The 26,431-nt window shown below is 38.9% G+C and overlaps 1 protein-coding gene and 1 non-coding gene across 6 annotated transcripts in view; one reads left to right on the top strand and one right to left on the bottom strand.

Moving 5' to 3' along the window:
• plch1 (phospholipase C, eta 1) overlaps positions 1-26,431 on the top strand; it is a 76,928-nt gene that overhangs the window by 33,204 nt on the left and 17,293 nt on the right. For 4 of the 5 annotated variants that reach the window (XM_058387891.1, XM_058387890.1, XM_058387887.1 and 1 more), the window contains 10 exons: positions 2,545-2,691; positions 4,463-4,706; positions 9,922-10,051; positions 12,792-12,962; positions 14,009-14,102; positions 16,272-16,475; positions 17,609-17,729; positions 19,698-19,869; positions 22,333-22,440; positions 25,505-25,666. In XM_058387891.1, coding sequence (XP_058243874.1) covers positions 2,545-2,691; positions 4,463-4,706; positions 9,922-10,051; positions 12,792-12,962; positions 14,009-14,102; positions 16,272-16,475; positions 17,609-17,729; positions 19,698-19,869; positions 22,333-22,440; positions 25,505-25,666 — 1,553 coding nt within the window. Of the gene's footprint in view, positions 1-2,544; positions 2,692-4,462; positions 4,707-9,921; positions 10,052-12,791; positions 12,963-13,582; positions 13,798-14,008; positions 14,103-16,271; positions 16,476-17,608; positions 17,730-19,697; positions 19,870-22,332; positions 22,441-25,504; positions 25,667-26,431 lie in introns of those variants that run through there. The other variant, XM_058387892.1, reaches the window with a different exon arrangement.
• Positions 10,483-10,641, bottom strand: LOC131352446 (U1 spliceosomal RNA). The gene has a single exon (XR_009204507.1). It is a non-coding gene; the product is annotated as a U1 spliceosomal RNA (small nuclear RNA).

The raw sequence follows: 26,431 nt of genomic DNA, 5'->3' as shown, positions 1-26,431 counted from the left end.
GAATGAGTAATTATGCCTCTGCATGCCTGTGTGTGTGTGTCTGTTTGTGACTATACAGGATGTGCGTTATATTTAAATATATAATATAAAATACAATATGTAATAGATAGATAGATAAATAGATAGTATAATATATATGCAAATACACACACATATGTAGGCTATATGGTGTTTTGTAAATCTTCTTGAGGGTGTAAATGTGTGTTTGCAGTTATTATATTTGAAATGTCTTTGAGGAACTTCAGGCCTGTTTTCACAACCACCGCGAGCTGGCAGGAGGGAAAGACTCTTTAAGTGTTGACGAGCAATCTCCTCTCGCCTCCAGCAAAAGATTTTGAGCTCTCACTTCTATAGCACTTCATGAGAATATCTGTGTGTGTGTGTGTGTGTGTGTGTGTGGATAATTGCCCTTTTCCTTCCTCACTAAGACTTCCTTAAAATAATTCAGACCACGTTCCTGTTGCTGTTTACGCACATACTAATACAGGCATTAAAATGTGGCATGGTTCAAAATGTGTTACCTTCAAATATGCCTCATGAGGGGATTTGGACTTTTTTTCCACTTAAGGACCACTTCCAGCGTTATGAAAATTTCATAAAATGACTGTTTACGCATCAGGCAAATATGTTCAGCCTTTTTTATTTATTGGCATTGTAAGAGCATCATATACACTGTATCCTATAAACAGCATGTTTTGCATTTAGGTCACATTATGTATTTTGCCATTTAAAATATTGGAATTTTAGTTAGAAATGAAAATGACATACTTTTAAATGTTCTGTCCTATGTTTCTGAGCTGCTGTGAGACACCCTGACAATCCTGTAACAGTAATCCACAGTCGAAATTGCCAGGTACATGAACGTCATACCCCAGCTCATCGCACGTTTCATGAGACATAATCATTCCACAACTTTAGGCATGAAAGTCTGATTGCACAGTGGCAGGCAAAATCCAGCCGCAAATCAGGAGAGAAACAGTCAGCTCCAATATAATCAATTATTTGCAATCAAATAATTATGATGATTGTAAATTATGCATTTAATTATTTTTCTTTTTTTTCTTTTTGATTTGTTTGGCCAAGCCAATAAATGATCATCAGATTTAGGCTTATGGTGCAATTTGTATTGTTACCCAGATGTTTTAAAGTAAAAAAGCAATGAGGGAATGTTTTGTTAAGTGTGTTTCTGTTCATTTTGTGTTTCAAGATTCAAAGTTGCACATATTTTTTTGGAAAGAGTCCCCCTGCAGTCCACTGCTAAGCAATCTTTTCTCTTCAACCATAACTTATACATTAAATAATATAACTAGCTAATATTATAATAATTAGCCAATTATTTCATTCTGTTGGTCATGGCAGCAGGACGGTCAATGCACTTCTTGATCAAACACTCTGCAAACTAACTGGCTGATGGAACCATCAAATAACATTTCTGTAATGCCATAAACGGCATCTGATTATTTATATCCTGAGAATCACAAATGCTTGAATACACACCAGTACATCACAGGGCACCAGGCACACACATATTTGCACAGTTAGGGGCAGTTTTAGCATCACAGATTTCTGGGAGGTGGGAAGAAATTGGAGAACATGTGAACCCACACATCCTGGACGTCAGACCGAACCTGGAACCCTGGAGCTGTGAGGCAGTCATGACACCTGCTTGTTTGCCCACGTTTTCTAACAGTATTGATTTAGTAAATGAGTTCCTCACCCTTATCTCTTTCTCACATATCTGGCTGTGATCATATCTGTGTGTCATGCTTGACATGAGAAAATACTGTCTGTTCGTGTAAATCCAGTGTGAAGTGGCACTTTATATTCAAGGGGTATTTCTGGGAGCATCTTCTTTATCAGTGCTGTTGCTCTTCTGAGAAAAAGACTTCAGAAAAACCCTGCCATGAATGAAGTCAGGCTGTGGAGGGGCATAGACAAGCATTACTCACTCATCTCTCTCTCTTTCTCTGTCTGTCTGTCTGTTGTACTGCATAGGCTGCCCTCCACAATCTCTTTCCACAGAGAAGCAGAGGTTATTTACTTTTTGAAGCTTTCAGTGCGTCTGAAGCTAAATGTGAGTTCAGCTCCCGGTAGAAGCCTCATTACACACTGTTAGGGTTGCAGGCGAATTCTGCAGCATTGCGTCATTGGAGTCCTCTGTAGATATCTGCCCTCTCTCTTTCCATTTCTGGAACCTGGCATGTTATTCTGCTAGTTTTGTGTTTGTTCCACAGGACCATCCATAATTACCTCCACCCTGTACATGACACACAGCTCTCACTCTTAGTGCAGAAACAGATTGTGGCCAATTACCATCCTGGTCATTTCAGAATCATGAAGACACCTGTCGATCTATTGACTAAAAAAAATACCTTGCTGTTGTTTCAGGCTTCATCTGCAACATATTCCTGCAGTCAGATATTTTTGTGCTTTGTTCTACTTTGAGTAGGAATTGCTGCATCTATGTTTAGCTCAGTTGTTACTTGCTATCAACTGACTGGTCTGTGTGTGTGTGTGTGTGTGTGTGTGTGTGTGGCTCCACAGTTGAGCGATGTATGAGTGTGATGCAGTCAGGTACTCAGATGGTGAAACTGAAGAATGGCTCCAAGGGCCTGGTTCGCCTCTTCTACCTGGATGAGCATCGCTCCTGTATCCGCTGGAGGCCTTCCCGCAAGAGTGAGAAAGCCAAGAGTAAGCACAAACATCCTCAATTTTTTACTCATACACACATTCACACACAAAGGGCCTGATTCATTAAAGCTTTGTTTGTGTGAAAACACCCGCAAAAACATGCTCACTGATTTACATCCGTGGAGAATTGTGTCTTTTAAATAAGGAAAACTCACATTCTCACTTACTTCCACTAACATTTAAAGACAGCATGCAAAAAAACATCATTTTTTAAAACGTCACTCTCATATCTAAACATTTTTACATTTATAATATTTAATATGTAAACATATATTCATGATTATATGTCTCATGTATCTTTGGTACTTCAGCCCTTAAAAAGAAAACATGTAAAAAAATATGGCCCCTGCATCTTTGGTGCTTGGACCCCTAAAATTAAAACAAATAAGAAGATATGGCTCCTGCATCTTTAGTGCTTGGACCCCTAAATCAAAATATATAAAAGGTTAAGGTCCCTGTATTTTTGGTGCTAAAATTACAATATATAAAGTGATATGGTTCCTGCATCTTTGGTGCTTGGACCCTTAAAATGAAAACATTTAAAACAATATGACCCCTGTGTCTTTGGTGCTTGGACCCCTAAAATATAAACATGTAAAACAATATGGCTTCTGCATCTTTGGTGCTTGGAAACCGAATCATAAGCTTTGAAATAGACATGCATTATATCACTCATGCGTTATATACACTGTCACATGCAGGAGATGTACAGCTGTATGCCATAATGCCTCAGTGTCTTAAGCAGGACATTTAATGTATGTGACTTAGTGTAAAGTTGTTTTAGGCTTTCTGTAGTAAGTTAAGCTGGTTTGAGTGGGTCAGGGATTATCCCGTATAAGTGCTTTGTTCATCAAGCATGGTAGGTGGTTCATGAGGTAGATAATAATCGCTCCTCTCAACTCTCACCCAGCGAGGTCCTCCAGTTTGGATGCTGTGTCCTAGCACACATTAGGTGCATTAAAGCCCCAAGTACTGACTGTCATTCTTTATCTCTTATTCTGTCTCCCTCCATCCTCACTTCATTTGTTCTCTCTCTCTAACTTGCCTGTCTGCCATCACAATTAAAACCTGCCTGTGCAAGATAAGCCTCTTTGTTACTCTCCATTTACATAATTAAAAAATGAAAAGGAGCAGATTGTGTCCGGCTCGTTGCCTGTTGAAGGAGGCTGCTTGTGACAGCTCTGATATGAAGGAACGCTGCGCTCCACTGATGATGTGTGTAGATATGATTACTATCACGTTCTGAGGAAAAAAAAGAAAACAGGTTTTATCGGCTGCTGTGTAATATTTTGGATGTCACTCAAGATTTAGGTTCATGAAGAGACGTAATGTGATTACAGAACTTCTTCTAAGTCTGTGATAATGTTTTGATAAAGATGTTCTGACTGTCGGAGCTGTATAAGAAAAAGACAGAGAGAAAGTGACAGTGTGTGTGTGTGTGTGTGTGTGTGCAATAAGATGCAATAAGATTCATTAAACACAGATATTGTCTTCAGCAGAGTAAAGAAAAATATGATGCTGGCTCCAAATATTTGTTTGCCCTCAGTGATAGAATCTGATATCTTCATTACAGACGACACATTTCTGCATCACCTTCACTCATTTTGTGCGACCGAAGCTCGAATCATTCGCTCTAAAGAATCTTGTGCTTATTAAACTCACTGTTTGCTTTTCAGCTTGTAGTTCATTTTAATTTAGATTGCATTTGTAGATGTTGTTTAATCTTTGTACTAATTCGGACATGGCCTGGTCACTGTGCTCTTTTCCTCAGTCACCATTGACTCGCTCTACAAGGTTACCGAAGGGCGACAGAGTGATATCTTCCATCGGCATGCTGATGGGAACTTTGACCCTGGATGCTGTTTCACCATTTACCATGGCAACCACATGGATTCTCTGGATTTGGTGACATCCAATGCAGAGGAAGCAAGGACGTGGGTGACAGGACTAAGGTACCTGATGGCGGGCATCAGTGACGAGGACTCGTTGGCCAAAAGACAGCGAACCCATGATCAATATCCTTTATATTAGTGGAAGTAGGAAATTTATGACCATAAGGTTGTGATTTTAGATCCGAGTGTAACTTTAATTACCTAACTGTATGCTTGGATTGTATGTTCAGATGAAACCTACTTTGAATGTTGAAAATGAAAACAAACAAGACGATAGGGCTCCTGCGTCTGGCGCTTGGTCCTTTAAAATGAAAACGTATTAGACATCAGGGCTCCTGCATCTTTGGTGAAAACCTATAAGATGATATGGCTCCATATGTTTACTTGAAACTTATTTTGGCTGTTTAGCGTTTGCCAGTTTGACCAGTGAAATGTAATTTATGAGCACTTATGAAACATTTTAGTAGAGTTTCTCTACTCAAAATGTGAGTGCCATTTTTGTAGGCTTGGCTATGGACATTATTACAGAAAACAAGTAAGCAGTGTTAGAACTTATTAACATGTTGCTGGGCAACAGTCTGATATGTGATTGCTGTTTTGCATTACAATTTTGGACAAACATTATTATACAAAGCATTAGTCACACGGTCAGTTATTTGCATCCTTAAACTCCCAAGAAGCAAAACTGGCACCTCCTGACCAATGCTCGCTACCCTACTTGTTACACTAGTAGCAGTAATCAGTCTCTCCAGGGTTTAATGCTTGATATTCCTGTAGCTTTTTTTCAGAATTTGCAATGCAACTCGCTAGAGTTTTCTGGTGGAAAATTACTCGACAGAATTCTTCTTTTAAACTCCTACCAGTGAGACACACATGTAATTACTTTCTATGACAGCTGTACTCATGTTTGCCGCATGTGACTCAAAAAGGGCTTTGGTTGGGTGCCTGTTGTGATGACATCACACAACGTGTCTCTGCAGAAAATCTGCGGTAATTTTGTAAAATTGCAAGCTCCTCAGAGTTTTTTTGCATTTGATTTTTCAAAATTGGATTTTGAGTTGATTTTGCATTCATTTCTAAACATTATAACATAACTAATGTTAAGACTAATGTTAACCCAGCTCAAGATAGCTAACTTTAGAATGTTTCATTATGTAGCTAGCGACCAAGTTGACCTTGAAACCAATAACCATAAGCTATTGAAGCTTAGGCGCGTGTTATTCGAGAAAGCTGGAATGAAATATTTAGATGCAATACTCGTTTTTCAATTTTTGGATGTCACCAGATTTTGACATGCTAGAACCCGAGACCCGTGCAGAAGAAAGAGGAAATCTTACAGTCTGTAGATTTAAGAACTATATATAGTAGAAAATGTCAAACTATCAAATGTGAGAAGGCAACCACACATAACAAGGTTGTGTAGTCAGTGAAGTGTATAGTCAGAGCTCCAGAGAGCACGAATCTAAGAGTCTTTAAGAAGTCCAGACTGTGTCTTCTGTGACCCAATCTGAGACACGTCTCCTTTTGTGACTCATGAACCGAACGTGTTCAATAGCAGACACACGCCGTATGGCTCCTGACACAGCTGGCAAAACTGCACAGAGAATCAGACCTGCAGTGCTGTGACGTGCCTCCTCACAACACACACTGTTTCCCAGCTGAAGAGCACAGGTCCTGGCTTGACTCCTGTTTTGATGGCTAATAGTCTGTGACATTGAGCTAGAAGCTTTTTTTGTTCTTCTGAGGTAAAGAACCATACAAACAAGAAGAAAGAGAAAATATTTATGCGGAACTCGGCAATAAAATTATGTATATTGTAACTTGAATAGGGATACTAATATAATTTAGTTTATATGCGTACTAGAAGAATTGTTTGTGAGTTTACTCAGCTTAATTTATGAGTTTTATTTTGCTGTTTTTTTTTTTCTAGAAGACATAGTATTTATTTAATATTTTTCTATTTAAGGATTTAAGGATTTTTGTAAATAAATTTAGTTGATATTCACTTGTCGTGAGTTGATTGTAGTTTTAATGTTAATTTATTGAGAAAAACAGTTAAGGAAAGTATTAAGTCGAGAGACTAATTATTAGTAACCTGGTGCTCTGCTCTATATAGTGAGTGCAGGGTAAGAACATGAAATGCCTCAGAAGGTGGTCATTTCATATCCAGCTCATTGGCTTAAAGAATAAAAAACAAAAACAAAAATGGCACTTGACTCGGAGACACTTGATTTAGCCTCACATTAAAAGAAAGAAAGAAAGAAAGAAAGAAAGAAAGCAAAGAAAACCCTTATAATATATAAGCAACAGTCATAACAACTGTCATAAAGCTTTTCCCACAACTCCCAGTGGTTGTCATAAGAAACCATGTTTATCTATTTATGATGTCAACTTGATATAACACTTGAGTCAAGTGATATTAAGCTTGTGTTATAAGCATATATTATATTGTGTTATTGTGTTAGTACACAATCTGTTATTCTAAAGTGTACATTAGAATATAATATAACAGCTGCCACAGTGCAATGTATCCAGTTGATTTTCTTTTTTCATATAATATTATTTCCTATCTAGTGCCATCTCCTAAGTTTGTCTTTTATGATGGAAAAACAAAATTCAGTCTCAAGTTCATAGCAATACATGACATATACACCGATCAGCCATAACATTATGACCATGTCATCATGGCACCTGTTATTGGGTGGGCTATATTAGGCAGCAAGTGAACATTTTGTCCTCAAAGTTGATGTGATAGAAGCAGGAAAAATGGACAAGCGTAAGGATTTGAGCGAGTTTGACGAAGGGCCAAATTGTGATGGCTAGACCACTGGATCAGAGCATCTCCAAAACTGCAGCTCTTGTGGGGTGTTCCCGGTCTGCAGTGGTCAGTATCTATCAAAAGTATCCTTTATGTCCGGTAAGTCCTGTAAGTTGCAAGGTGGGACCCATGGAGGCAGCATTATCTACTGCTAACGTCTTGGTGCCAGATGCACACATTCAGGGATCTAGTGGAGTGCATGCCTCGGCAGGTCAGGGCTGTTTTGGCAGCAAAAGGGGGACCAACACAATATTAGGCAGGTGGTCATAATGTTATGGCTGATCATTGTAAAGTACTTAAGCCTTTCATGACAAGTTACATAACATCACATAAACATTTTAAGACTTTTTAAGTATGTCTTCATACAGACACACAAAACACACATACACAGACACAAACACACACACAAACACACACACACACACACACACACACATGCAAGACAAAACAGACCAACATACAGATAAATTATGAACACATACTCTTACTGTGTAACACAAACACAGTGTGTTATTTATTAGTAAAATCGTCCATCCCTTGTGATAAGCTGAAGATGACCATCACGAGGACTCGTTTAGTGTCCTATAGGAAATACCATGGAGCAACACAGACTATCACCATGCTGTTGCTTTCTAGTTGTTGAGGTTGTGTGGTATCCAACAGCCCTGACATGACAACTAGATTGATTTTAGCATTGAAGCTTATTATTATCCAAATCCCTGTGGTGGAAGAATTCATGAAATTGTTCTCCAGAAATATGTTCACACAAAGATTCGATGACATTCAACAGCTGCCCTGTTGTCTATTACAGGCAATTGTTTTTCTTAGTAAACAGTTTTTCTGTTCTTTTCCCAGTATCAAAATTCCATGTGCGTATTTTCCTTATGCGGTAAGCCGAGATAAGGTTTATTAAAACAGTGTGTTTGATGCGATTTGATTTAATCACGCTTCCTCTACAGACTGCTCCATTCCTGCCTTCAGAACTGAAATATTTATCTTCACATGGCCCACCTTGTCTTTCTGAATGTCAGATCTCTTTCACTTTTCATCACTTACGCACCCACCCACGCAATTTCCTCTGGTTGTCTTTCACACTTCCAAATCGTGTGAGCAAATCTACAGCAAACGGATTAAGCGAACGTGAATGAAGTGGAGCGTTTGCTGTGAAAGCAGTAGGATGTGAAATCATGACAGGGAGCTTCATAATCCGGAGCATGAGCTGCGAGTAAGGGCAAAGAAACAGTGAAACCCCCCACAGCAGTTATGGGATAATGCATTAAGAACTGGATATGTGTTTGTATTGTGAGGACACACACACACACACTTTCTGTTCTCTATAATTTATTTAGACAGCACTCTGGGTCAGACAGTAGTGAGACCTCCCTGAATCCATTAAGGGTGTTGTATTAGAGGATAAAGAGGGCAGGGGATGAGCTCATCATATGGAGCAGCTAACTGTGTATATGACACAAAATCTGCACACTTGCCACGCTCGATATATCACATGAAATCTACGCAGAAGTGGCAGCAGGTCACATTTTTATGTTCCCTAAGCATGTTCACAACAAATCAGATGAAATCTGGAACTGGCCTTATCAACAGTATCCACGTTTACTTCAAACTGTGAGCATTTGCACTGGGGCACTTTTGCACACTGTAATTTATATTCAGTTAATGTATCTATTTTCCAAAATTTTTATATTTTTTTAGAAGGTTTACCTTACTAGTGTTATTTTTATTACATTTTTAAGCACCAGTACAACAAGATAAATTCCTTGTACATGAGTACAAATACTTGTCCCAGATTTGGTATAATTAGCTCTTCTCTTCTCTTCTCTTCTCTTCTCTTCTCTTCTCTTCTCTTCTCTTCTCTTCTCTTCTCTTCTCTTCTCTTCTCTTCTCTTCTCTTCTCTTCTCTTCTCTTCTCTTCTCTTCTCTTCTCTTCTTGTCCCTACCCTTCCCTTCCCTTCCTTTCTCTCTCTCTCTCTCTCTCTTCTCTCTGAAGGCTTTCCACTAGATGTTGGAGTGTGTCTGTGTGGGTTTGTGTTCATTCATTCATTCATTCATTCTACAAGAGCATTAGTGAGATCAGACTCTGATGTTCAGGATGTTGATGAGACTCCAGTTCCACTTCATCCCAAAGGTGTTCAGTGGGGTTGAGTCAGAGTCAGGGCTCAGTGCAGGACACTCCAGTTCTTCCAGTCTAACATTAACCTCCACATCATGTCTTCATGGGTTCCAGTGAAGGGAAATTGTAATTGTACTCTTCAGCAGACCGAGACTTTGCAGAGAATTATGTGTTCTGACTTTGTACTTATTTGTATAAATAATTCATATTAATTAGGTACTGAATATTTTCCTCATCATTTGCTTCTAAACGATCATTGATCCTTTCATGAGAGATTCACAGCCCTCTCCTGTTCTGACCTCCTCAGTCTCCCGTTTAAAGCTCTCTGTAGAATTTAAACACTAGAAACCGCTCTAATCGAAATTGGCTCCTTCCCTTAACCCCGAGCGAAAGTGGATGAAGCAGACGTTCGAGGAGGCTGACAAGAACGGAGACGGGCTTTTGAACATTGATGAGATCTACCAGCTGCTCCACAAGATGAACGTCAACCTGCCTCGTCGCAAAGTGAAGCAGATGTTCCAGGTAAATGAATGGAAACTTGTTTTCAAAAAATGTGTGATTAAGAGAGATGAACTGTCACTGTAGTACAGGAGATAGAAGTAAAGAGTAGTAAAGTGTAGAAGAACAATTATGTCTAAAACCTGAATACTCTTGGCAGTGTTTTTGTTTTGTATTTATTGCAAAATAATATGTATTGCAAGCACTAGCTGTCTAGACAGATAGACAGACAGACAGACAGACACATAGATAGATAGATAGATAGATAGATAGATAGATAGATAGATAGATAGATAGATAGATAGATAGATAGATATTGCATATCCCAACAGCATCTGTGGAGACCTGATGGTTAAGGGCCTTGCTCAAGGGCCCAACAGTGTCAGTTTGGTGGTGCTGGGGCTTGAACACCGATCAACAACCCAGAGTCTTAACTGCTTCACCCACCATTGCCCTTTAGTGCAAACACAGTCCCCCACTATTAGAAATTATGCTGTCAAGAGTCCCACATTTATGGATTTCGCAAAGGTCAGCCCAGCCCACGTACAATGGCTAAGCCTTGCTCTGGGCAAACCACCTCTTTGATCATGGTATTGTCCCTGCCTGGTAAGTATGTGATGTGTAATCCGATAACAAACAGCATGGCAGATTACATAGTGCAGTAATCTTCTTTTTATCTGTGTCTTACCCACGTTCAATCCTTTGGTCAAATAGTACAGGTCTTATTGTTATTACTGATTGGTCAGCATGGGTTAATACATTTTCTATAACAGCAGCGTAACATTAACAGCAATATTGCAGCTGCCGATTTCAGATGACATGTTTGTATTAATACACTTGTTTTAATATATTACTGTTTCCGTAGTAACAGTAAGAGAGATTTGTATCCCTGAAAATGTATTATTGTTAAGTTTTCTTTATGAAAGGAGTCTCCAGTGTCAGCACTTTGTGACAGTAATTTGGATTCTGTCTTCAAGAGAGATGAGTTTAATGTTTAATGCGTTTTCCCAGACACGTAACAAGCTGCATGTTTTGGTGTTGTGTAAGAGAGAGAGAGAGAGAGAAAGAATGAAAGAGAGAGAGAGAGAGAGAGAGAGAGAGAGAGAGAGAAAACTCTGGCTATTTCAAGGCTGCTCTGCTCTGAGATCACGTCTCAGACGTATAGGATCTTAGCTTCCGTCTAATTAGGCAAGGTTATTATTTGGTGGAAGATTAAGGTTAAATTGAAATTAGTTTTAACTATCTGTGTGTGTGTGTGTGTGTGTGTGCACAGGATGCCTATAAGTGTTACAATACCACTCATTTTTCGGGACCCTCAATATTATTCATGTTTCAAATGTCTTCAATTTTTGTGCATTATTTCATAACTTGCTGAGAAAAAAAATTATTGCTTTCAGTGTCCCTTATTTTTGCATCCTGCGGTTAGTTCAGGGAGGAGAGTGGAGAGAAATAATGAGAGAAGGGTGGAAACACAGGGGAGAGGAAAAGCAGGTGAATAGAGAGGAGAGTTAAAATGAGGCGGAGAAGATGATAAGGGATATAAGGGATCAAAAGACAGAGTGGATAACTGGATTTCAAGCCCGAGCCTTTTTGTCCTGTCAGTGGCAGTGTTCTGTTGTCAGTCTTCCTCGATCAGTGGTCTGTCCCAGGCTTACCCAGTCTTTCTGCTAAATCTAATACTGGATCCAGAGAGCAGGCGGTGCTTCGGTTTTGTTGGCGGAGGGCACCTCCTGGATTTGCTGAACACGTAATGCTTGGACTCCAACCCTGTCTAGGATAAAGTGATTACTGAAGATGAATGAATAAAAAAATAAATGATTGGAATTTATTTTTTTTTTTGCAGTGAGCATTTCATGTTTTTTACTGTTGGGTACCACACCAAATCGTTCCTTTATTCTTATTAGTATTAAACTGCATTAATGTGTAGATACATATACATTTTGTGTATGAAGTGTGGAAATATATATGCACAAATTTGCTTTTAATTATTTAAAATCACATGTTAAATAGATTATATAAAGTAAATATTCTGAAAAAAAAGACTGATGAACAAGTGTTTAATCTTTTGTTTTTTAATTTAATTTAATTCATATTTTTATTTGTTTTAGTGACAACAAATGATTGGAATCACACACAGAGTAATAGTTAAAATATTCTTATTTAATTTAGATATTTAAAATGACATGTATTTATATGTATGCAGAGAAAATATGTCGCTTAATTCCAAACTACTAAATATATTTAAAATTAAATTAAATTAAATTAAATTAAATAAATAAATAAATAAATAAATAAATAAATAAATAAATAAACATTTCATTGGCTCTGTACATGTACTCTGCACAATGACAATAAAGTTGAATCGAATCTAATCTAATCTAATCTAATCTAATCTAATCTAATCTAATCTAATCTAATCTAATCTAATCTAATCTAATCTAATCTATTTTATTTGGCATTTCATTGGGATGTTCTGCTTTATAAGGTTGAGGCAAAAGCTTAGGGCAAAACCTACAATTTTAAGGAAACATTTATTAACTGAATTTGAGAAAACTGTTCATCGTTCAGTGTTTCAGCGTGTAAGAAAATGTCTGTACAGGAATCAGATATTTTTATGCTGTTGCAGATAAGCTTTAACACAATATAAGACTCAATATGGAGTAATTTAATAAAAACTAATTAAGAAAATACACAACAAATCAATGATAATTAACCATCGCTTCAGACATCTATTTTACTTCCCGTTTAATGTCTGATGTTACAGGAAGCCGATACAGATGACCAGCAGGGAACGCTAACGTTCGAGGAGTTCAGCGTCTTCTACAAGATGATGTCTTTAAGGCGAGACCTCTTTCTGCTGCTCATGTGCTTCAGTGAGAAGAAAGATCACCTGACAGCCGAGGAGCTCGGGAACTTCCTGCGAGTGGAGCAAAAGGTCAGAGGTTAACCGTGTATTATGTAACTGGCTCCAGGTCCAGATGTGACTCACTCAGGTGCACAATATCTCCTCATTCTTGTTTTAGGTGAGAGTTTATTAATAGGTGAACACATAATAATTTATACAGTTACATGTATGAGGTAACATTCCTTATCAGGAATCTCTTACTGTATGTTATAGCAGCTCATCTATTTGATTACCCCTATTTTAATTTATCAGTCGATCCAAGCACCATCATGCCATTGCATTTATTCTTATAGCCATCCATCCTTCCATCCATCCATCCATCCATCCATCCATCCATCCATCCATCCATCAATCTATCAGTCAATCAATTAATCAATTAATCAATTAATCTATCTATCTATCTATCTATCTATCTATCTATCCATCCATCCATCCATCCACAAAATCAATTATTCTTTCTTTCTTTCTTTCTTTCTTTCTTTCTTTCTTTCTTTCTTTCTTTCTTTCTTTCTTTCTTTCTTTCTTTCTTTCTTTCTTAATCTAATAGATTTTTGCAAGATTCTCTTGACTCTGTTTCTTCTCTTTCTGAGACTTCTCTGAATTCCACCAGCCCTGAATTTTTGGAGGTTTTCCCAACACACACACACACACACACGCAGAGGTTTTTTTACTGGTCACCCAGCTGCAGCCACACACACACAGAGTCCACTGTGAGTTTTAAACTCAAACTCCTTCACTGTCCCTGATCCTGATCCCCTTATCTGCTCAGGGAAGGCAGAAACAGAAGAGAAGGAGATCTGAGAGAGAGAGAGAGAGAGAAAGAGAGAGAGAGAGACATGAAGGAGCTTAGCTTCTGTCTGATTATGTGAGTTTATTATTAGTTGGAAGGATAGGTTTAAATTTGTGTGTGTGTGTGTGTGTGTGTTACACTGTGAGAGTAAGGAAAGTAATAGAAAGAAGAGCATTTGCAGCATGTGATTGTTCCAGTTTAAAAGCAGTGACAGAAAGAGAGTGAGGAAATAATGATGTTGTGTATCTCCGAGTATTGACTCTTTCTCTGTGTCCCCGAACCCCAGATGTCTAATGTGACAACTGAGTTCTGCCTGGACATCATTGATAAGTTTGAAGTGTCTGAAGAAAACAAGCAGAAGGGCATCCTGGGTATTGAAGGTCAGTACTGTTAGTATTTTAGTAACTTTATTGATCTTATGCTTTGTTCCTAACTGATGTGAGGATTTCATTGTTGAAGGTTTAATATGATGTAAAAATAATCAATGCCAGAGGGGTTGTGATGCTTTAACTTTATTATATGTCCTATAACAGTGTTCTATTCCTCTTTTCCAAAGCAAAAAGCTGCAATTTGTAATTGAAATCATTTTTCCTTACAAATGTGTGCTTAAGATATTGATAAGTTTAAGGTAATGGAATGAACATGACACAGGTTCATTCCTATTATCACTTATGTTATAGCAGCTTTCCTTCATAGCCCTACTTTTATTTCTCATGAAGTCAATAAGACAACAGAAAAGCTCTCTGTCCTCGGTCTCTCCATCGCTGAGCATGTGAAGACTTCGGCATGGAGGAGTTGGTGTTGAATCAATTATGAACTCAGATGTTGAGCTAATTTATGAATTGTTCCTGGTTACACAACTCCAACTGACTGTATATGACTGTAGAAAGGACCTTCTTTATAATCACTCTCGCCTGTGTTTATAATCATTTATAATCACACTCCCAAATGAGGATGAGCTTCCCTTTTGAGTCTGGTTCCTCTCAGGGTTTCTTCCTCTTATTATTTAAGGGAGTTTTTCCTTGCTACAGTCGCCTCAGCCTTGCTCATTACGGATAAATACAAATAAATTAAAATATATTAATCTTGGACTTTTTGTCTAATAGTAATCTTGAATTCCTTGTACTATATTTCATATTTTCTGTAAAGCGGTTTTGAGACAATGTCCATAGTTAAATGCGCTATACAAGTGAAATTGTATTGAATTGAATTATCCTATAGACTTTACTTTTTATATCTGACTGTTACAAAGCACCAACAATGGACACATCTTCCGGTAATGTTCAGTAAACATTTGGCAAAACTTCACTGAATCGATGACTATAAGTGTTATCTTCAATCACTGATTTGGATTATATTGATTCCTTCTTCTTCTTCCTCTTCTTCTTCTTCTATTTACAAAAATGAAAAATAAAATGAAATGGGGATCATCAAGCTCATATTGTGAAACAGGTTCAGTGTTTTTTAATATCTTGCTTGTTCACGGATCATTTAAAGTATTTTAGTAATGACATAAAAAATGAAGCAATTTATCATTGAACATATTTTAAATTCTGTTAATATACACTGAAGAAAGGAGGTTGAAACGAGCCAGTGCTCAGCGAGAGAGAGAGAGAGAGAGAGAGAGAGAGAGAGAGAGAGAGAGTGCTACTGTTGTGGAAATAGTTATAAATTGAAAGGGAAAGCCAGTGACATTTGAACAAGCCAGAGGCTAATCCTGAAATAGGACTGGAACAGGTTGTTCTGTTGGTCTGCATACAGTATGTAGATGGATAAACTGTTATTTTCAGTGATTTTCTCCACTGGGGGACTGACCGTTGACCCCTTACTGTGTCGGAACAAAGAAAGCGAGAGAAAGAGAGAGAGAGAGAGAGAGAGAGAGAGAGAGAGAGAGAGCAGGAAATACACAGTAAGTGAGTAAAGCTGCTGGAACTGATGCTCTGTGGCTGCAGTGTGTCAGTTCAGTGATGCACCTGGAATCCGTGCTGCAATCATGGCACAGTCCCATGCACAGAAATGGAAAGAATAATCTTCTCCTTTCTTTTTAGATCTTCCTCTATTTTTATGTCTGCAAATATGTATGTGTTGCTGTGTGCATCCTACAATATCTTTTTCTATTTATGTTTGTTTTTTCCATGCCAGTGCACCTTTAGCTGTGCATTTATGCACTGATGTGTGTGTGTGTGTGTGTGTGAGCAATTGTGTCACTCTCAGTCAGTGCCAGTACAGAGAGTGTGTGATCGGTGGCTGTGATTCCCAGGTTCAGAGAACATTAGGTGCTTGTTGTGTGGGCTAATTCATTCACAATGGTGCATCTGCTGTCTAACACACACACACACACACACACACACATACACAAGCACCTGATGCTTTTAATACAAGGTTTTAGCCTTGCTTGTCTACACAGATGAATGAACATGACTCATCATCTACTTTACAAGTGATCTATGTAACACTTTAAAAACTGACCTTTAGAAGCTGTAAAAATAAAGTCAAGCTAACGCGTAATTTTCTGAACTTGTCTTTTCTTCCCTTCTGTTCTCATACAGGTTTCACGAATTTCATGCGCAGTCCAGCGTGTGACGTCTTTAACCCTCAGCATAATGAAGTTAATCAGGACATGGACCAGTCGCTGTGTAATTACTTCATCGCTTCTTCTCATAATACCTATCTGACAGGAGACCAGCTCCTCTCACACTCCAAAACAGACATGTACGCCTGGGTCCTGCAGGCCGGCTGCCGCTGCGTGGAAGGTGAGCTCATTAATGCCTCTTAGGATTCTAGGTAATTCTTCTGGTAAATAAGGTCTCCATCCATCCATCCATCCATCCATCCATCTACACAGCCCCCAACTCATCCATCCATCCATCCACACAACCCCAAACTCCTTCATCCACACAGTCACCAACCTATCCATCCATCCATCCATCAAACTCATTCACCCACACAGCCCCCAACTCATCCATCCATCCGTCCATCCATCAAGCTCATTCACCCACACAGCCCCCAACTCATCCATCCATCAAGCTCATTCACCCACACAGCCCCCAACTCATCCATCCATCCATCAAGCTCATTCACCCACATAGCCCCCAACTCATCCATCCATCCATCAAACTCATTCACCCACACAGCCCCCAACTCATCCATCCATCCATCAAGCTCATTCACCCACACAGCCCCCAACTCATCCATCCATCCATCAAACTCATTCACCCACACAGCCCCCAACTCATCCATCCATCCATCAAACTCATTCACCCACACAGCCCCCAACTCATCCATCCATCCATGCATCTATCAAACTCATTCACTCACACAGCCCCCAACTCATTCATCCATCCATCAAACTCATTCACCCACACAGCCCCCAACTCATCCATCCATCCATCCGTCCGCCCATCCATCCATCCATCCATCCATCCATCAAACTCATTCACCCACACAGCCCCCAACTCATCCATCCATCCGTCCATCCATCCACACAGCCCCAAACTCCTTCATCCACACAGTCACCAACCTATCCATCCATCCATCCATCCATCCATCAAACTCATTTACCCACACAGCCCCCAACTCATCCATCCATCCGTCCATCCATCAAGCTCATTCACCCACACAGCCCCCAACTCATCCATCCATCCATACATGCATCCATCCATGCATCCATCAAACTCATTCACCCACACAGCCCCTAACTCATCCATCCATCCACTCACCCACCCACCCATCCATCCACCCACCCATCCATCCATCCATCCATCTATCCATCCATCCATCCACCAACACAGCCAGCAACAATTACCAATGTGTAATTCATTTATACTCAGATGTGTGCTTTTTGACAATGTTAAACTGCTGTGTGTGTGTGTGTGTGTCTGAGCAGTGGATTGTTGGGATGGTCCAGACGGTGAACCCATGGTACAGCACGGCTACACCCTCACCTCCAAAATCACCTTTAAATCTGTCATCGAGACCATCAACAAATATGCCTTCATCAACAACGAGTACGTACAAAAAAACCAACTGTCAGATCTCAACTGTCAGAGCTATTCTCACAGAAAACAAATCAACACCTTCCGACCAATCAGAATTGAGATGTATACATTTTTTAGAAGGTTAAAATCTTCAGTACTGCCACAGTGATGAGATGTGGAGAGAGACACAGAGGTGGCGAAGGGAATTAGCTGGAAAACCTTGTTGTGGATAATTCTGTGAAAGCGAAAGCAGTAATAATTGATGAGACATAGTGCAGTAGAGTGTTGCTTGCTTGCCAGCTCTCTGTCAGCTGCCAGAATGCTTACTTGTCTGGTTCATAATGATAGTTTATCATCAGACAACCAGCTGCTATTGCTAATGACTTTACATAAAGAATGAGGCCTTTAACACATGCAGATTCCATACATCATCCCCTCATGACACATACTAAGATAATCATCATCCTTCTTTTGGCCTTTTTCCATGCTGTTTTATAAAAATGCATGTAATTAGACATGTGAGGATGTCCATCATCATCCCCTTTCATGGTTGAAAATGGTTCCCATTACGATTGTGAATATTATTCCCAGTGATGTGTTTGCAGTGGTTTTAATATTTAAAAAAAACAAACAAAAAAAAAAAAACATCTAAAGTGTAAGATATTAACTGCTATATTTAGAATATTTGGCTTCCGCATGTCTTTGCCATATGAATTTACAGAATTGACTTCTGTAGTGTAGTAATCTGTAGATCATGAGAAGATTCTTCCAGTTTAAAGCTGACAAATAAAGAAAAGACTAATATTTGAACAATAAGATATCTAACATAAATAAATCTAACAGAAGTTTTCTTTATTTCTTATATTTTACATTAATCTATCTATCTATCTATCTATCTATCTATCTATCTATCTATCTATCTATCTATCTATCTATCTATCTATCTATCTATCTATCTATCTATTTATCTATCTATCTATCTATCTATCTATCTATCTATCTATCTATCTATCTATCTATCTATCTATCTATCTATCTATTTATCTATCTATCTATATGTCTATCTATCTATATGTCTGTCTGTCTGTCTGTCTGTCTATCTATCTATCTATCTATCTATCTATCTATCTATCTATCTATCTATCTATCTATCTATCTATCTATCTATCTATCTATCTATCGCTCTCCTGTAAAGAAAATGTGCCCACAGATGGAATGATAAGCTGACCCGGTTTGCTCAAAAATCTGTTTAAAGAGGTGATCCGATTAACTGTGTCATATTTATGAATTTAATAATGACCTTTGAATATGGGCCTTGCTGTGCAAGTTATAGATGAGAGTGTTAGTTCCCACATGAAGAAACAGCACACACACACACACACACAGAAAAACACACACACACACACACAGAAAAACACACACACACACACACTTGCGCATGACCCTCACCTCTTGCTGTAGCTTCCCCTCTCCCCAGTGTGTTGAAAATGTCTCACACTGAGAGCTCTAAGCCCTCTGGGGTTTTTCTGGCTCTCTGACAGGCTTGACATTAAGTTCCTGCTTCGCTCATGACCACATTTAATTTGCTTTAAATAGAAAACAAAGCATCGCTTTTATTTTAAATGAAATTTTCACTTGTTTTTCCCTCCTGGGTGTTTCTGATAGATTCGTACACATGATACAAAACATGTGTTTTTTTAAAATGCACTTCCAGATTGTAATGTGGTGAAATTGCTCTTTCTGGGTCTGTATGTTTGAACGTATCGAGTTTTTCAGGGTGGTAATGTTTGTTATATTATTTTCGGACATCAGAGTGTGGAAAAAAAGGAAGAGGGGAGTATTGTGATAAAGGTCAGTGTCACTAATACAGAAATGAGGATAAAGGTTTAAATAGAGGTAGACCCACAAAGCAATCGGCTGCTGCACTTATGTAATCATGGATAAACAATCTGTCTCTCACTCTCTCTCTTTCTCTCTCTCTCTCACTTTCTTTCTCAGATACCCAGTCATCCTGTCTATTGAGAACCACTGTAGTGTCCAGCAGCAAAAGAAGATCGCTCAGCACCTTAAGGAGATCTTTAAGGAGAAGCTCGACTTGGGAGACATTTTGACCAAGGACTCCAAACAGCTGCCCAGTCCCAACAGTCTGAAGGGCAAGATCTTAATTAAGGTGTGATAAAATATACACACAGACACTTCCTTATGGCTCTTTCCTCCTTCCTTACTGTAGTGCATCTCTTGTTGGTTTTTTCTTCATATAATTTTGTCTGAAGCCTCTGTGAAATACTCAATATACGCACAACTCAGAGAGCATCACAGAAATGTATTTCTATATTAACGTGCCAGGTTTCATCTCTATAGAATATCCTAATCTTCGCCTGTTACTGTCTGTTGCTAAGTAACCAGAGCTTACTGTTAGCAAAGCACGTTTGGTGGCCTAAAAATTGTTTATGGTGATTATTAATAATTGATTAAGTCGATTTTTTCATATTGTTCTTGTCACCATTTTATGAAAGAAAAAGTCAATGTGAAGGCGTCTGTTCCGCTGATTTTATCCTAGCTGTGGCTGTTTTTAGGCACAGGCATACGGGAGCTCTCTAGTGGCTCAGTGCTTTATTTAAACAACGCAGAAGTGCTGAGATCTACAGTTTAGCTGTAGCATGTCAGGATTTTGACAGTGCAGCTCTCCTGTTTTTTCCTTTTTTCTTGTAGGAGTTTCCTGTTCAAAATGTTCCCACTAAATAACTAGTGCATTGTTTAGGAGCACGGATCTTTTCCTCTTGCTGTAAAATATTGCCTAGTAATAGGAACAAAAATCTTACACTATTTAAAGCAACAACCCTTAGCTTAAACCCTATCCAAATCCAATTCAATTAATTAATTAATTAAAATAAAGCAGGAAAAATGGGCAAGCGTAAGGATTTGAGTGAGTTTCATGAAGGACCAAACTGTGATGGCTGGACATCTGGATCTCCAAAACTGCAGCTCTTGTGGGTTGTCTGCAGTGGTCAGTATCTATCAAAAGTGGTCCAAGGAAGGAACAGTGGTGAACCAGCGACAGGGTCATGGGCGGCCAAGGCTCATTGATGCATGGGGAAGGCTGTCCCGTGTGATCCGATCCAACAAACAAGCTACTGTTGTTCAAATTGCTGAAGAAGGTAATGCTGGTTCTGATAGAAAGGTGTCAGAATACACAGTGAATCACAGTTTGTTGTGTATCAGACCAGTCATGCTGACCTAAAGTGCCAACAATGAGCATGTGAGCATCAAAACTGGACCATGGAGCAGTGGAAGAAGGTGGCCTGGTCTGATGAATCATGTTTTCTTTTACATCACATGGATGGCCGGGTGCGTGTGCGTTGCTTATATATAATCTTGGCCTGCTCTGACACAGTAAAATATTTTCCACATTGTCCCACAGAGACCTCCAGCAGCTCTGCAAATCAGAAATGGAAAATTAGTCAGTAGGAGTGAATAACTTATAACATGCTAAAATACAGTGTTGTGGGAAAGCAGTAGACAAAACTATAAGTGATTTTAACATCTTAAACTACTTTACAGTCATATACCTCAGACTCAGACTTTTTTTTATTTAAAGAAGCAAAGTAATATTATTGGATTGCATTTACATAAACCTGTGATGTGAAGCTGCATGATTGTCAGAGCTGCTTTTTATAGAAAACTAATCAACATTGTCTGACCAATCCGAATCCAGCATTCAACAAAGCTGGTGCAGAATCTTTTTATTTGGTGCAGTGTAAGATGATGCCTGATCTGCCAGCGTGAAACCTGAATCCCGAGCCTCCCCATATCACTTTCTTTCACATACGCAAAGAAAGACATCTCACTCACTCTTACACACACACACACACAAATGAAGGATGTCACACCGTGAATGAGGCCATGCCCTAACAAATGAGCCTATAAGGGGTGAAATCGCCTCCTCTCCCTCATCCTTAACTTCAGCACAATATGTAAAATAGACAGTTAGAGAAAGCAGGAATGAGAGCAGTGAAAAAAAATAATGAGTGTTCAGTGCAAATCGAATTGTCCTTTAGTGATCTTTAAACCCTATTAAAATGCAGAGTCTCTTCTCCGACTCCAACCTCTCTACTGAGACTATGAAAGAGACAGTTTATCATTAGGGATGTGCTCTATGCTCTAGGTGAAGTTAATTTGCTCTTCTCGACGACTGTGTGAAATCAGCATGAAGTGTCTGGGGAGAGTCTGATGATCAACAGGTGAAAAATGAGTGGCGTCTCCTGTGAACGGGGAGCAGACACACGTCCCGCCAGATCTGTTTACTGAAACCCAGTGTTAATGAGTGTCTCAAGCATTTTCAAACAAGATCGTTAGCTAGATTAATTACCATTTCTAATGGACATTTTTTAATATTTGACATTCATTCTTTGCCTCATTCTTTCGGTTTTGGTCGGTTGATTATCTAATCTACAGGTCTAATTACAGTTTAGGTTACAGACATAATAAGTCTCGTTGTCACAGCACTACAGAACCACCCTCTGTGTTTATAATGTCATTTAGAGCAGTTTCATTCGATTCGGAATGATTTGGAATTGCGTTACTGTCAAAGCTGCACTGGAATGCCTCTCTCTTGCTCTCTGTCTGTCTCCAGGGGAAGCGTCTGCCCCCGTATCTGTCTGCAGATGCCGAGGAGGGGGAGGTTTCAGACGATGATAGTGCAGATGAGATCGAGGATGATTTCAAACTGAAGAACAACACAGTAAGTCAAATACACATACAGACACAGACTATACTCAGGACCTTATTTACTAAAATCTGGGTGTAAAAATACATGCAGACTTCATATCATGTTTGATACCGGTGAAGTGCACTGCTTTATTCTCACTGCCTTAAATTGGGCTTACCTAGCAAGTATGAACACGTATGCCAAGTAAGGAAACAACAACAAAAAAGTAATTTAAATGTTTTTTCTCCACACAAATGTTTCTATCTTCCAAGTAAATACTGATATCAAACCCATTTCTGCTCTCTGAGACGCCCCAAGTGCTTGTTCATAACCAGCTTAAAATTCTGTGTAAGGTTATCCAACAGAGGGAAAATCGCACGTCTCACACTGAAAACCAACAGAGTCCCGATTCATTTTATATCAGATTTGTTGCTAGAAAATCATTCATTTGTTTATACTGATAGTAAATTTCCCATAAATCCGTTTCCATTCCGCTGAATGCCAGTGAACTGGTAAAAAGAGTTAAAAGTTTTTGTTTTGTTTTTGCTATTCTCTGTCCTCTCCTTTCCCTTTCTTCTTGTTCCCCAGTCTTGGGAAACTAGTCTTGAATTTGGCACCCTGAGGGCAGATCTCTCTAAAGAATCCACAGTCTTTAGACATCATCGATCAGGACAGAATCTCTAAGTGTGTCCCATCCGTCTAATCCATCCTGCCATCTCATTGCCACTGAGCATACAGTCAATCATCTCAGCTTTCCTGCTCCAGATCAATAGTGACTGTAAATTTTAACAGTCGTGTAGAATAATAAGATCATTTTTGACAGTTATGCTCCTATGTTTATTTTGTTCCTGTATTTAATTATTCAGTCCTGAATGAGAATTAATTTTAATTCATTCATATATAAAAATGGCCAACATTACCAATTTGTCTAAGGAATTCATAGGCGAGAGGAAATATTTATGGTAATAAAATCACCATATGAGACATTTTTCCGCAAGTTGGCCGCATGCCAGACTGCAGTAGGAACTATTTAATTTTTTAAGGCACAGTTTGCCAACAGCTGGTCTTTCGTATTAATGTACCGTATAATATACCTCATAATACCTTCTAACAGGCCCACTGCAAAAAATAAAATGCTAGTAATATTTAATATGCTATTTATTTATTTATCTATTTATTTATGTAAAAATCAATAAATAAATAAATGTTCTGTAATCCAGTATTTTATCGGTTGTCACTTTGATATCCTTGAGCTCTTATCCTATACAATGTGATTAAAGAAAGCTGTTTTCTGGATTTGTCAAACATTGAGGTATTGTAATAAAGGCTTTATAGATCTTTTATGAACACTTATAGCACAATCATTACACAACAGTGTTATTTATTCACGTGGGGTATATTAATAAGCATTTGGAACGGTCATAACATATTTTAGGGGTTAAAACCCAAAACTTCATCCTTAGCTATGGGTCTAGTTTAAGAAATACAGCCATTCCTAACCTGTATATGATCTTAGCAGGGTTGATCTTTCTCCATTTTGTGCTAAGTGCGATTTAATGTTTCTTTTCCCATGTAACTACATACCTGTGTTTTTTTTGCCATGGCTTATTAACATTGAATGATACACTTAAGTAGTCATTTCAGGGAAGCCTCGTTTTATTAGGCCTCGTCTAAATCCACTGCTGTTGGAATGAGTATGAAAATGCTCTCTTTAGTGCCATTATTGATCAGACCCATTGTTTTCACTGCTTATTAGCTTATATGCTTTTATTTCATAAAACACATTAAACACATTCTGCTCTGTACCTTTGGGATGCCTACCAGAATTAATCACACAGTAACAGCAGCATTGTTTCAATTATCTCCTGAGGTGAGAATTCAGCTCCAATCTGTGAGGCGTAATATTAACACGGCAGGAGGTGGCGTCAAGTGGGACGTCAGAAGATTAGGTCGGTATCAAAGCTATAAACAGATAAAAAGCCCAATGGAATACCCTGGAGTTTTATAATATTGCTTTATACATCTCCACTGAGGAGAATTATCATCAGAAAATTGGAGCCAACTGCAGCTCACAGAGTTTATTGAAAAGAAGGAAATAGGTGTAGAAGTTAGGTTCAAATGCCAAAATGCACCCGGGCTCTCTAATCTGCTTTCTTACTTTAACTTTCTCTCTCTCTCTCTCTCTCTCTCTCTCTCTCTATCCTTTATTTGCTCTTTGTATTTCTCTCTGTCTTTCTGCTGTTACATCTATTTGTTTCACACACTGGAGTATCTCTTTTTCTCTCACTCACTGGTGTTGTATTGCTCTCTCTTTCTTTGGCATTCCTCTGGCTCTTTACTCTTTATATTTTGTGGTTTCTCTCTGTCTCTCTCTTTCTGGTATGGTATCTCTGTCCCTCTCTGGTGTGGTATCCTTTTGCCTCACTCTCTTGGTTGTAGTAGCTCTTTCTCTGTCTGTTTCTGGTGTGATATCTCTTGTGATGTCTCTTTGTCTGATGTGGTTTCTATCTCTTTATCTATTTGCTCTCTCTCTCTCTCTCTCTCTCTCTCTCTTTTTTCTTATGGTGCACTATCTATCCTTCTTTCTCTATCTCAACTTATATCTCTCTGCCACTTTCTCTTTCTGCAACAACACATCACTCTCTTTTTGATCCCTTTGTCTTACTCTCTGGTGCCAATTCTGCTTGTTTGTTCACATAAATACATCACAATTGATCAGGCCTTTTTGTAATATTCTTCTCACATTTCATGTGAGATATAAGACTCCGATCGCTGCAGTACCCCAAACTCGGTAACAGGATGAAGAACACATTGAAGCTACCCCTTGGCAGATTGTGTACATGTATTATGTGGGTGTGGTTTTAAATGGGCTGTATTTGTTTGGATTGTCAAAACAGTGTCAGCTAACTTCTGCTAAAATGCTGAGTATTAGCAAGCTCTTAGATTCTGAACGAGGATAAAGCAGTTAGAGATTAAAAAAAATGTCTTAGATAAACACTCAAAAAGGTGCCTTAATCCAAAAAGGTGCCTTAATCCACGTATTGATTGTTTAACTAAAAATGCTACTGTTTTTTACTTTCTGTTTTTCTCTACGCAGTCTAATGGACCTACGCAGCACATAGTCGAGTCCCAAATCAGGAAGAAGCTCGACTCATTGTTAAAGGAGTCTCAGATTGTAGACAAGGAGGACACAGACAGCTTCTCTATCCGAGCTCTGCTCCGAGCTACACACGAAGGGCTGCACAAGAACCTGAGCAAGGTAGACCTCACCCTTCCACTGGTACACAACATCATATAAACGTCACACGCATCGTAAGTACACGGCATGGTGAGAGTAGATTAGACTTGATTTCTCCATGTGGATTCGAGCTGATATGGATGTTTCATTTTTTACTTCTTCTCTTGTGAGAATGCGAGTGTTGCTTTGAGTCACGGTCATGTTCGCTGATAAATGTGCAGTGTGGAAAAAAACGTGAGGGAAAACAAAGACTCGCACATGCCATCAGCAGGACTCCTGCTACATGGTTACTCTGAGAGATGATGATCTGAAATTCACAGCAGGTTCCTGAAAAGTGTCACACGTCAAAAACACTGCAGTGCAGAAAAAAACCCACACTGCTGTCTGCTCTTTCTTTTTTACTCTTAAAGCCGGTATTCCCAGAACATCCATTTTTACTGTGACATCAGATTCTCTTTCTGCTTTTCTCAACATGGAGTATCCTCCTGATAGCTGTGTGAGCTAAAGCACAAGGGGAACTGCATCTTATTTATTACAGGAAATATACGTTGTTCTTGAATGTGTCCAGTTACTTGTGTGTGTTTTGTCTTCAGGTGCATTCTTTCTCTGTGATGTGCATTTCCTGCTGTCTCTCTGTTTGGCTTTGTGTTGTATCTCTCTGTGATATGTACCTCCCCTGCTGTGGTATCTCTCTAGCGTATTTTCTATATGGGATAGGATCTCTCTCTCTCTCTCTCTTTCTACTGTCACATTTCTCTCTCTCTCTCTTGCTCTGACATTGTATCT

Source organism: Hemibagrus wyckioides, linkage group LG04 (assembly GCF_019097595.1).
Source record: "Hemibagrus wyckioides isolate EC202008001 linkage group LG04, SWU_Hwy_1.0, whole genome shotgun sequence".
Classification (NCBI taxonomy): Eukaryota; Metazoa; Chordata; class Actinopteri; order Siluriformes; family Bagridae; genus Hemibagrus; species Hemibagrus wyckioides.
This window is presented reverse-complemented; position numbering and strand designations above follow the sequence as displayed.